Genomic DNA, 12,559 nt, shown 5'->3' on the forward strand with positions numbered 1-12,559 from the left:
GAGGGGAGCCCTCATCGCTCCCTACAACTGCCTGAGAGGAGGGGGGAGCCAGGGGGGGTCAGGCTCTGCTCCCAGGGAACGGGCAATGGGACGAGGGGAAATGGTTTGAAGCTGCGCCAGGGCAGGTTTAGGTTGGACATTAGGAAAAACTTCTTCACCGAAGGGTTGTCAGGCTCTGGAATGGGCTGCCCAGGGAGGTGGTCGAGTCCCCATCCCTGGAGGGATTTAAAAGAAGGATACATGAGGTGCTTAGGGTCCTTCTTGTGCTGAGGGCTCCAGAGCTGGATGCAGAAGGCTGGTAGCAATGGCCAAGCCCTGGTGTGGGGAGCCAGGCTGCCCAGGGCCACATTCACAGCGGAGCAGCTCTCCCCTGCCCGGCCATGCCTGCCACTGCCACCAGCACAGCCACCCTGGCCCAGGAGGAGGAGGCATTGTGGTGCGTTAAGGAAAGTCTCCGGGTCCTGCAGAGCCAGCGTTAAAAACTATCATTAGGAGCCATTGTATTTAAATTAGAAATAATCTTCGGCACAATGTGGGGAGAGGAGGCTGGGTGGGACTGGGGAGAAAGCTGCAATTTTCCTGCCATTGTCACTCTGCTGTCCCTGATTGCCAGCAACCGCTGCAAATCTCAGTGATTGACTCAGCCAGGCTGTAATTTGCACCACGTGCGAGGAGCCGAGTGTCACCAGTGTCACCAGCCCCATGAGGACTGGGACGGGCTGTCAGCTGAGCAAGCTGCGCTCAGCTCGGTGCAGCGGGTAGGGGGACAGCGCTGGCCGCATCCCGCTGCCTGCCCGCTCCGGAGCCGCGGTCCCGATCCAGGGCACGGGGGGAGCTGCGCCAGGGTGCAGCCGAGTGGGGCTGATGTCTGGTTTGGTTTTGTAACCAAACCGGGGAGCTGTGAGGCCTCTGCTGTGTGGTTTGGTTTTGTATGTGATGTGCGTGTCCTCCTGGATTCCCTAGGACCGAGTCGGTGGCTGAGAAGATGCTGACGAACTGGTTTGCCTTCCTCCTCCATAAGTTCCTCAAGGTAAGTAGGGGTGGAGCTGAGACCCCGCCGCCGCTTTGCTGTCTCACCCACCGGCCATCCCTGGGGTGAATCTAGGCTTGAAACTCTTCAGTCAGGCTCCAAGTCAAAAAATGTAGTAGCAAGGCAGGGGAGGTGGAAATTTGCTCGGCGATGCCTGCACCTGGGGCTGCTCTTACATGGGCTGAGCCAAGCCATCACAGCCTTCGTGCTCAGCCTTCTTCAACCCTCAGATCGCCTGGAGTAGTTCTCATGTAACGGAGTTTCTGTTGCACCTCTTTAGCACTTAGGAGAAATTCTCACTTCCATCTCCATATTTTTTAACTTTATTTGTGGTTTTGGAAGCCCCACAGAATTTGCTTCATGGGAGTGAGCAATGAGATCAGGATCTCAAATTCCATTTTTACAGCCATTATAGATTTAGTAGAGATTTACCGAGCCAAAGACAACATACCCATTGAGGAACGGAGCTCCTGGGTTTGGCTGTCCCCTCCAGGAGCTGCTGGGGGCTGAGCCTGGATTGCACATGTGCTAAAGATTGAGTCAAGGGGACTGTGCCTCTGCTGAAATAAATCATGTGCAAAACCTGTCTGCAGGCCAGCGGCCCCGGAGGAGATGCACCATCACCACTGTGTTAGTTTTGCTGTCTGTCTCGTTGCGTAGGAATGTGCTGGAGAGCCGCTCTTCATGCTCTACTGTGCCATCAAGCAGCAGATGGAGAAAGGTCCGATTGATGCCATCACCGGAGAGGCCCGTTACTCCCTCAGTGAGGACAAGCTGATCCGGCAGCAAATTGAGTACAAGACTCTGGTGAGTGATCGTGTAGAAGCTGCCATTGAATCGCTTTGTCCTGCCCGCATGGACGTGAGCGGTTCTGCCCTGCAGGCCAGTGGTTAGGACGCTACCATGAAGCACAAGCGTTGCCAGTGCGATAAAGCCTCGTGCTGTTAGACCCGTGCCTAGGTCAGGTGTCTCCCGAATTTGCAGGTGCAAATAGCCTGAGCTAAGGCTTTGAAAAGCAGGGTTTAAGGGGAGCATTTTGTCTCCCTGTGCACCGAGCGTTGCCCTCCCTCCAGCAGATGAAAATGGACAGCCAGGGCTCCTCTCTTAGGAGTGTTATAAAGGGACGCTAGACACAACAGCAATGATGCAAATAGGGACGTAACGTTTTTTTTACAAGAAAGGGTGACAGATGTGGTTACAGTTCTCCTGGATGCTTCTCTGAAGCCCTTTAGAGCACGGTGTGGTTCTCCTTCCTTTCCAGATCCTAAACTGCGTCAATCCAGATAACGAGAACAGTCCAGAGATCCCTGTGAAGGTGCTGAACTGTGATACCATCACTCAGGTCAAAGAGAAGATCCTCGATGCAGTGTACAAAAACGTCCCGTATTCTCAAAGACCGAGAGCTGTTGACATGGACTTGGGTAGGAGCCTCCCCGCCTCGGAGGAAGGGCAAGATCAGAGAGGCTGTTATTATCAGGGATTCTCCGGGGGCGGTTGCAGAGCTCAAAAGCTCAGGCTGCACAACACCACATGGGTTTCTGCCCCTAAAGAGCAGGGGTGCTGCTCCTGCCAGATAGGCTTTGAGCTCTGTGGGATGGGCTAACTGTCTGCTGAGCACGGAGCCAAGGGTTCCTGAAGCCTCCTTCACTCTGCTGAGCAAAGCTTCTCCCCAAGGTTGCATATCTTACAGACCAGGGGGGCAGAGGGGCTGGGAAGGTCCTGTGCCTTGATTTAGCTGCAGAACCCCCCGCATGGGAATTAAAAAGCTGAACTTTGCCTCAAGAAAACTGTCCGCGTGACCTTCCTGGTAGTTGTAAGATTTAAGAGCAGAATTTAGCTTCCTCTGGGTGCCTCTTCCTGGGAGGTGGGCTTTTCTACGGGCTCAGAACTGGATAGACCCCGTTAATGCCTTTTCCCTCTCTGACCATCGTGTCTGCCTGGTTTTTGCCTCTCCTGCAGAGTGGCGGCAGGGCCGGATAGCTCGTGTGGTCCTGCAGGATGAAGACATCACCACCAAGATTGAAGGAGATTGGAAGCGCTTGAACACCTTGATGCATTATCAGGTAAGAAAGCAGCCCCAGCGGACAGCTCCCAGAAAGCTGCCAGGAGGGGAGAAAAGTAGGAATTTAATTCCCGAGTATCTCGCCCGCCAAGACAGACAGGGAGGTCACATTTGTATGATAAACCAGAAGGGTTCAATGTGCTTACGCATTAGAAGGGAAAGCAACCTTGACACAGATCTTATAGGAACCAGCAGAGTTGAAAATTGGCTAAATTAAAACCGCCAGCCGTGCTAGCGAGATAGAGGGAGCAGCGGCGAGGGCTGAGCTGTCGCTGCTGGAGATGCGGGGCCAGGGGAGGGATGGACCTGGGGCTCGGGTCTTTGCGTGGGGATCTGAGACATCCAGGAGTGCAGCTGGGGAGGAAGAGCAGTCTCTGCCTTCCTTCCTTCAAAGCTTGGCAAACACCACGCCATCAGATGCTCTGATGTGAAGCACAGGCTGCAGCGGCAGCTCGTCTCTTAAACTCGTGATCTTCCGACCTGTTGACGCTTGGGCTTTGTTGCAAGGAGTGGAAGAAGGGAAACAGAGCAAATACTTCGAATCCTGCCACATGGGAGGGTTGAGGGAGCGCTGCGGGGATGAAGCCAGGTCAAGAAAGGGTGAAAATCAGGGGCTACTTCTTGACAAAGTGACATCCAACCTCCTAAGTCCCAGACCTGATCTTCCAAGCCAGGTAACGGGAGTTTTGCCACTGAAGTCGTCTAAAGCCAAGCTAGACAGTGAAGATGCTCTGTCGTGCATCGGCCAGGGTGGGCGAGGTGACCTCAGAAATTGATGCCACCTTTAGCTTTGGCAGCCTGCGTGCCCCAGCCCGGTGTGTGTCTGTTGGCCAGGACTGCTTGTGGTGTGCGAAAGGTGGAAAGAGAGGGAAAGATGGAGCCGAGGAAGGTTTGGTTAAAGAGAATCAAAGGCTTTTACTCAAAGCCTGTCTGCAGCAGAGGATAGCTGCATTAATTGGGACCTGTAGCCTACTACTGGCCGTCACTACCTACACAGAAGTGTTTAGTATTTAATCTGGCGTCTGTCCCTGTTTATACACCATCTCAAGTCCGTCAACGTGACACACGCTGTGTAAGTTGAATGCGAGCCACTATTGACAGGAGCCATATAATCAGGGAGCGAGGCAGAGAGGATGGCGTGAATATGCAAAGTGCATGTAAAAAAAAAAAAAACCAAAAACCACCTCCAGGGGCCACTTTTCCGAGCAGCCCGAAGGATTTAAACACAGATGACCCTAAAATGTCACCCAAGTTGTGCAGATGAATTCCGTTGTTTCTAAAATCTGTTTTACCTAGCAGTTGCAAGGGATTAACTGATGTGCAGGGATGCAGCAAGGGGTTTTAGGCCTTGATCTTTAAAAGTCATCTAAGGAAGGCACAGGTAAAGCCGCGCTTGTCTGAGGTGTCGGGCGCGAGGGGAGGGAGTGCTTCCATTCTAGCGCCTGGGGGAAGATCTGAGCCACGAATTTACCCTTCAAATAAACAAAATCCTTGCAGCGCTCAAGATGCTGCAGCTCTCGCTGCTATTTGAATGTCAGTTCTGCCCTGGAACGAAGCAGAAGTTTGCTGCCGACCATCTGAACAGGTCGCGATTGCGCATGTCCCACCCCGCTCTGGCCCGAGCTCTGCACAGCCCGGTGCAGCCGTTTCAGCCATAAAAAGAAGCCAAATGCTCTTGCACTGCAACAGAAATCCTATCAAGGCAGGGCTTTTGCCAAAAACAAACAGGGATTTTTATTTATTTATTTATTGTATACCTACCAGGTTGTTTTTTTTTCTGTTTGAGGAACAAATGTTTCTATTAGGTATCAAAAATACAGCTGCTCCAGGACTGCACAGTAAAACAAATCTGTGGGCAAAGGCACAGCTTAGAAGAGGGTATAAAATCATTTGAGTTTCGAGCACTGTTGTCTCACCGTTTTAACAGGGTGGTTGCACGTAAAACAGGTGTGGTTCAAGCCATAAAAATGAAATCTAGATTTCTCTAACTTCTGGCGGGGTAGTGACGATAATTTCCAAATTTCTAGAAAAAAATAACAGCTGTCTCTGTAGAGATCTCTCCCCATCTTTTATTCAGAGCTGTCTTGCCATTATTCTTGGTCAGATGCCATCTACTTCTATCTGTTGATGTGAAGGCAAAGTCATCTCTGGATTTAGAATCATAGAATCATAGAATTGTTGAGGTTGGAAAAGCCCTTTAAGCTCCCCCAGCCCAACCGTTCCCCTACCCCTGCCATCCCACCCCCAAACCCTGGCCCTCAGCACTGCCTCTGCCCGGCTGTTAAATCCCCCCAGGGCTGGGGACTCGACCCCTTCCCTGGGCAGCCCCTTCCAGCCCCTGACAGCCCCAAGGGGAAGGAATTGTTCCCCATGGCCAACCTCACCCTGCCCTGGCACAACTTGAGGCCGGTGCCCCTCGTCCCATCGCCCCTTCCCTGGGAGCAGAGCCCGACCCCCCCAGCTCCCCCCTCCTGTTTTAGGAAGCGATGAGGGCTCCCCTCACCCTCCTCTTCATTTGCACATGGTCATCATTTTGCAGCAACTGGAGAGGTGCTGTCCCTTGGGAGCAGGCACTGACACAAGGACCAGAAACTGCCCAGTCCCGCAGCCTTGCCCCTGCTCCTGAGTTCTGGGGTCCCTTTGCTCCGCAGCCCCGTTCCCCTTCTCCAGCCGGGGGCCAAAGCAGCTCTGGGGCAGGCGGGGGAGGCTCTGCAGAGGGCAGCTATTTCATGCCAAGGGTTTCTCAGCTCCGCACCTGGCTGTGGGATTTTGAGACTATTACATGTGTTTTCTGCATGTTGGGATGACAGAAGTGCAATACGTGTCTGCATCAGCCGACGGAAAACCTGTTTTACGCGAAGCTGCCTCATGCAAAAGCCAGCTTGGCTTTAAAAAGAAATATTCATCTTTCTGTAATATTTTTGGGCCACTTTATAGAATTATATAGGGAACTGTATGCCTGCTGCTTATTTCTTCATTTATGAAAATAGACGGTTAAATAGGTGTAATTCTTTGTTAAATTTTCTGGAGCTTTTAAACCATGTTGGAAGGAATTGTATTACATTTGTGCAGCATCCCTTTGGTTTCATGCCTATTAAACTCCACGTGAGAGTCTCACCCAGTGTGGTTTTACTCAAGAAAAATGAAACACTGAATTTAATATCAAATGATTTACAGGCTCATGCAGGGTTAACTCAGAGGCAGCCGAGCATGAATACCTGTCAGCCACTGTGAGTCTGGAAAGGCCGAGAGACAAGAAAACTATTTTACATCAAAAATTAGAAGCAGAAAGGGAAGATTTGGGTGGAAAATGAGACCCAGGAGCCGAGGGTGGTGTGGCCGTGGGGCCGGCATCCTCGCTAGCCCATGCAACCACGGTAGCGCCTGGGCTTCTGCACTGCTGCTCTCCCCGCTCCAGGTGTTATTTTTCTTTAAGGTGTTTTGTGCAGCATGTTTGCAGCTCGTCGAAGAATCGGAATATTTATAAAGTTATAAACCAGCCAGCCAGCTTCGCGGGCGTCTCTGGGGTTTTATGGGAGCGTGGCAACAGCAGAGCGAGATGGGAAGCGAATGTGTGTTACATCTGATGCTAATTTGCACGCTGGTATTTTTTAGCTGACAAGAGCCATTCGACCCAAAAATTTAGAGAGTGAGAGTGCTCTGTGTGTGCGTGTGGAATATTTAATGCCTCTCTCCCAGTTAACCACAGCCCTGGTAGAAACGGATCCCGTGCACGGCGGCTGGGGGGCCCCTGCCTCTGCAGGAGCACCCTGGGCTGCGGCGCGCTCGGGCTTCTCCCGGGTGAAATTGAACCAAAGTGGCAGCTAATAACAGCCTGAGAAAATAATATCACCGCTGATCGGTTCTTCCATTGACTTAATAAATTGGATGGAGTGAGGCGGGAGCAGAAGAGGAAGTAACGGAGGTGTTTGAAGTGTTGTGCTTAGAAATATCTCACTTTTGTGCTGGCACCACAAGTGATGATTATTTCCACTATCACCAGCAATAATAACAACTCACATTGACGTGAAACCTTTCATCTGAATGGAACCCAAAGCCTTGGAGGGAGCGTTAGGCGGTGACGGTTGCTGCGTGCGGGTCACCTCCACGATGTACAAACACCCCTTCTGCATGGGGAGATGCCGGGGGAGCAAAATCCTGGAGCTGCCCCGTGCATGGGATCTTGGCAAATAATGGAGGACTTGGCCCCAAAAGCATTTTTTTCCAGCATGAAGAGGCGTTTCTTTTGCACAGCTCCTCTCCCTAAGGCGTTGGCTGGGCCCCGGCGGGCCCGTCAGCCTGCGAGATGCCATGATTCCGTGCTCCGCTCCCTTGCCCTTCTGCACCACAGGCCACGAGTTCCAAATTAAAAGACACTCAGGCCCATTCCCTGGAAACCTGCAGATTCTTAATTAAGGGAAATAAGTTAAAAAACTTCCAGTGACTACTGGATTTATAGGGAGGATAAAATTAAACATGGCTACTAAAATCTGCTATAACAAAATCTTGTTAGCACTAATGTTCATTTATAGTTTGACTTCCCAGCATTTAATTCCTTCTCTGGTGCAGCAGCAGGACTGACAATTTAATACCCTGAAAGATGGCTTTATGACTTGCTCGGCTGTAAATCAAACTTTTAAAGTTTGCAAAAATTGCTAAAATAAAAAATGGTTTAATAGGAATGTTTTATGGTCCATAACGTTATTATAGCCATTTTATTCCCTCTGCATTGTTACTTTAATTGGATCACAACAATTCTTGAGATTCTCATTTTTATTGGATAAAACGTAATCTTAAATCAGAACGACCAAAAACATCTTCCATGCGTCTTTTGATTTATCACTCCTTGCCTTCGGTCCCTTGCTGTAGAGCTGCTGCCGATGGCTCCCCGCGCCCTTGGGAGCCCCGGGCCCTGCCTGGGGACTTGGTGCTACCCGTGCTTGCGGGGTGAGCAGCGGGCAATCGCGGTGCAGAGGGTGGATCTCAAGTTGTGCTGGGGCAGGTTTGGGTTGGACATGGGGAAAAATTCCTTCCCCCAAAGGGCTGTCAGGCACTGGAAGGGGCTGCCCAGGGAAGGGGTCGAGTCCCCACCCCTGGGGGGATTTAAAAGCCGGGCAAACGCGGTGCTGAGGGCCAGGGTTTGGGGGTGGGATGGCAGGGGTAGGGGAATGGTTGGGCTGGATGATCTGAAAAGGCTTTTCCAACCTGAGTGATTCTATGGTTCTATGGTTTTATCTCACTGATCTTTTCCTCTCTTCCTTTGCCTCCCCAGGTATCAGACCGCTCAGTTGTGGCCCTGGTTCCCAAACAGACCTCTTCCTACAATATTCCTGCCTCCGCCAGTATATCCCGGACGTCTATTAGTAGATACGGTAAGAAGCCGAGTTAAGGGCTGGGAAGCGGTGGCTGCCGGATGCCCCCTGCCACACTGCACATTCGAGAGCCAGCCTGGAGCTGGCGGCTTTACCTGAGAACGCGTCTCGATGGGTTGAAGCCACCTTTGTTGCAGGAGGGCAACACCTTAAGGGAATTAGGTGGGGGAAAAGCAGCAGCTTCCCCCAAAGAAACCCCACCGCGACAGCCAAAATGAACAAACATTCATGTGCCAAACAGAAAAATGTCCTGGGTTTTTTGCAAAGGCTTTTCCATCTGTGAGCAGAATGGCAAAAAGACCAGAGAAGCTGAGAGGAGGGAAAAGGAAATGCCAAGCACCGATTCCTTCATCTATTTCTTCTCTAAGTGGAGGATCCCGACTTCTTAGCTAATGGGTCAGGAATGGGTAAGAGCAGTCTTAACTCGGCGTGCTCGGATGTGCACACCTGGGAATTAATGATTTGCATAATAGCAGGGCTCGGCACTTTACGGAGGGTCCCTGAAGACGCTGCAGCCCCAGTAAATGAGTCTGCGAGGTGCCAGGTGTGCGTTTATAGCACTAAATCCACAATAATAGTAATAATATGCTTCCATAAAAGGCAGCAGTGGCAGAATCTCTCGTGCGCTGATCTTTCATTATCTTTCATTTTACAGAATGTTTTGCAAACGAGAGGTCTCCCGACAAAGCTGTCTTCCTCTTGTTTATAGCTCCCAAAATAATGGTTTGGGTTTTTTTCTCAAGCAAGGGTTCTGAGGAGCCATCCGCAGGAGAATCTTTAGGCAAAAGCCAGGAGCAAAGGCATTTCTCCCTGCGAGGTGCGGTCCACCCGCACGCCCAGCGCTGCCCATGCTGCAGGTGATGGAAAAACCAAGGCTGGGTGACACAGCCCGAGTCTTCGGTGCTCGTTGATCTACGTCAGATGGAAAAGCTTCTGCAAACTACCAGCGTGAGCTATCATTGCTCATGTTAAGATTAATACTTCTAATTGTGCAGACAGAATTTAAATGAGATACTTATTTACCTCCCCCATTATATATCAGTACAGAGCTATGTTTAAAAATAGAATTACTAGATGCTTCCCTAGCTGTCCCCCTGTCTGTCTCCTTAATTATATCAGTTGGAGGACTCATTTATCTAAGCCTTAATCAGGGATGAAAATCTAGCTACTTTGGCAATGACTTGCGTATTTCCCTCGGCTGATTTATGATTGATCCCCTTGTTCTCGCGGAGGAGAGCGAGCAGTGAATTGGAGGCAAAACTTGAGAAAAACACGCGAGGTTGCCAGAGAACAAAGAAATTTCGCGAGAGGAAGAAAAACCCCACAATGCCTGGTTGTGCTCTTCAGCACCGCGTCCCACCTTGGCGGCACCACGGATGAGATCCGGGGAGGCGTATTCTTTGGGAAGTTAAATATATCTCACATCCCGCCGTGGTTTCTGAGCAATTAAGGGAAAAACCTTTGTCTGCTCCCCTTTGAGCTCCCCTTTCCCTGCTGGGAAGGAGGACAGAGATGGGGACAGCAGGGAGGCCACCCCGCTCGCCCCGCGGGCGGCACGGCCGGGATGCTGGACTGGCCTCGGGTTCTGCTCAGCTTGAGCCCTGGTTGCTCTAATGACAGGCTCAGGAACAAGAGTTTTCCTCTGCCTTTTGTGCCGGGCAGCTCGTTATTATTTACAAAATACTGATGATCCCAGGACTGGGATGCTGCAGGAGCTGGTGCCCAGGGTTAATGTGCGTGAGCTGCAACTCATGGAGATGTCTTGCGTGGATTTGTATTATCGAGTTCACGTAAGTAAAGGATGGGAATGGAGCAGAAAAGTCCCATGTCTGAGTGTGAAAACAGAAGGGCTCGAGTCTGAGGGACTCTGCTCAGTGAAGATGGGCACGTATCTTCAGCAAACACCAAATTTTCTTGGTGCCTGGGTGGTGTTACATTTCATTACCCCGTAAAAAAAAAAGCCAGCGCAGATGATTTTGGCTTTAGCAAGCACGGTGGCCTCACCAAGAGGAGACGGGGAAATGAAAAAGGGCTTTGCTTTGAGCATGACCGACGTCTCTTCCCGTTGTTCAGACTCCACCTTCCGCTTCCCCGGCAGCCCCGACAGCCTGCGCTCCCGGGCCCCCATGATCACCCCCGACTTGGAGAGCGGCGTCAAGGTCTGGCACTTGGTGAAAAACCACGACCACGGAGACCAGAAGGAAGGAGACCGGGGCAGTAAGATGGTGTCCGAAATCTACCTGACCAGGCTGTTGGCTACAAAGGTACCTGCTCGCTTGGGAAATGCATAGGGAGGTTTATCTGCACCCCTTGCCAGGAGTCCTCTGCAGTGCCCAATGATGCTCAGCTCCCTGAGGGGGGGGTCCTGTTCCCACTGGGCTTTCCTGGGCCCCAGGGGTGGGGTGGCTCCTGGAGCAGCAACAGAAACGCAGCCCAGGTTTGCTCAGGCTGCAAGGTGACTGCTGCAATGCCTCATTCTTCTGCAGGGTGTTAAAACACAAAGAGTTGGAGAGACGCAGCAGTGCCTGTAAATATTTAACCCGTTTCGGTAGCCAGAGAGAGTCCTCCTGCCTTTCACCGTGTGTTCATCACTGTAGATAATGCAGATTTGGTTTTGAAAGCAAAATAAATAGATTCGGGTTAGAAATAAAGAGTAATTGCAGCCGTGAGTAGCTGCAGGCTGGAGCATTCCCCTGGGCTCCTCTGGCAGCAATCAGTGTTCGTAAAGACCCCGACCTTACTTTTTCCTGTGGGACCCATGGCAGCATTTTGCGGGGCTGTGCAGAGCTGGCAGCACCCTGTGGCATCCCCTCCCGCACCCCTGCCCAGCCAAGCACGCACCCGTCCCTGCCTTCACCTTCTCGGTTGCTGCTCCCATCAGGGTACGCTGCAGAAATTTGTGGACGACTTGTTTGAGACGCTGTTCAGCACCGTGCACCGCGGCAGCGCGCTCCCGCTGGCCATCAAGTACATGTTCGATTTCTTGGATGAGCAGGCAGATAAGCACGGCATCCATGACACGGATGTGAGGCACACGTGGAAGAGCAACTGGTAAGAACGGAGGAGGAGGAGGGTGGAAGTGGGGGCAGACCGGAGTACTTAGCAATTATCTCTGTCCTGGGGAAAAACAGAGATGGGGAAGAGCTTTGGGAAGGCTGGGAACAACCAAGTCCCGTAGCTCCAAAGCATGAGATGCACCATGAAGCCCTGCTGATGCTTTTCAACCAGCACGGCTGCCGCCCCAGCGCCCCATGCAGATGTGGGCAGTGGGGTTTGATCCCGGTTCGTGCTGCCCCCCGTGCATGCACGAGCTGAAGCGTTGAACCACGCATGCAACGGTACAGCGTTGAACCACGAGCCCGGCCATCTCCAAGTCCTCTGCCAGAGCTGGGCACTGGCCTCAGGCTGTAGATCCACACACCCGGACTTTGGAAATGGCTGGGTTTGCAGAGCTGGTCTGCTAGTGGGAAGCAGAGCTCCATGCCTGCACCACCCTGCCCGTGCAACCGGGCTGCGGCCTGAATGCCGGCGCGGGCTGGGAGGGGAGAGCTGGGCGTCCGTCCCCATCGCTTCGGGCGGCAGCGGGGGCATTTGGGCAGCGGGAGGAGGTGGCAAGGGGGAGAGGAGCCAGCCCTGCATGCCACCAGCATGGACTGCAGCAGGTTTGGCCTCCTCTGAACAATAGGAGCTCTCACATCTCTGCCTCCGCTGTTATTTTAGGATTAAAAGCTCCGTGGGTTAGAAATTTACCTCTGCGAGGAAGAAAAAAAGTCACAACAAATGGTTGCTCCCTGAAGACTTTGTATTTTCCCCAGAGTCCCGCGTGGTTTAAAAGGCCTCTAATCATCACGGCTGCAAAAGCTGGGTTCCCCGCTAAGGCTGTGGGAAGCTAAAAACAATTTATTGAAAGCCTTAGAAGAAGGAGTTATTAGGATAAAAACTCCAGAATCACAAAAAAAAGATGAGACTTCTTAAAGCAACAAAAAAGAAAGGACTGACCAGCAGAGTTTGCTCTGCCAGAGCCATCAGACCCCACCAGCCCTGGTCCTGGCTTCTGCCCCAGGGCACAGGGGCTCCGGGAAGGGAGAAAATGTG

The 12,559-nt window shown here is 51.9% G+C and overlaps 1 protein-coding gene across 1 annotated transcript in view; it reads left to right on the forward strand.

Annotated features, from left to right (window-relative positions):
* PLXNA2 (plexin A2) overlaps nucleotides 1-12,559 on the forward strand; it is a gene marked incomplete at its 5' end in the record, with an annotated part of 73,318 nt that overhangs the window by 57,635 nt on the left and 3,124 nt on the right. Inside the window, 7 exons of the mRNA XM_035899931.1 lie at nucleotides 964-1,030; nucleotides 1,691-1,837; nucleotides 2,292-2,451; nucleotides 2,990-3,093; nucleotides 8,365-8,464; nucleotides 10,538-10,728; nucleotides 11,346-11,515. Of these exons, the coding sequence (XP_035755824.1) occupies nucleotides 964-1,030; nucleotides 1,691-1,837; nucleotides 2,292-2,451; nucleotides 2,990-3,093; nucleotides 8,365-8,464; nucleotides 10,538-10,728; nucleotides 11,346-11,515 (939 nt within the window). The remainder of the gene's footprint in view (nucleotides 1-963; nucleotides 1,031-1,690; nucleotides 1,838-2,291; nucleotides 2,452-2,989; nucleotides 3,094-8,364; nucleotides 8,465-10,537; nucleotides 10,729-11,345; nucleotides 11,516-12,559) is intronic.

The sequence above is a fragment of the Egretta garzetta genome, unplaced genomic scaffold, assembly GCF_000687185.1.
Source record: "Egretta garzetta isolate BGI_Z169 unplaced genomic scaffold, ASM68718v1 scaffold588, whole genome shotgun sequence".
In the NCBI taxonomy this organism is placed as follows: Eukaryota; Metazoa; Chordata; class Aves; order Pelecaniformes; family Ardeidae; genus Egretta; species Egretta garzetta.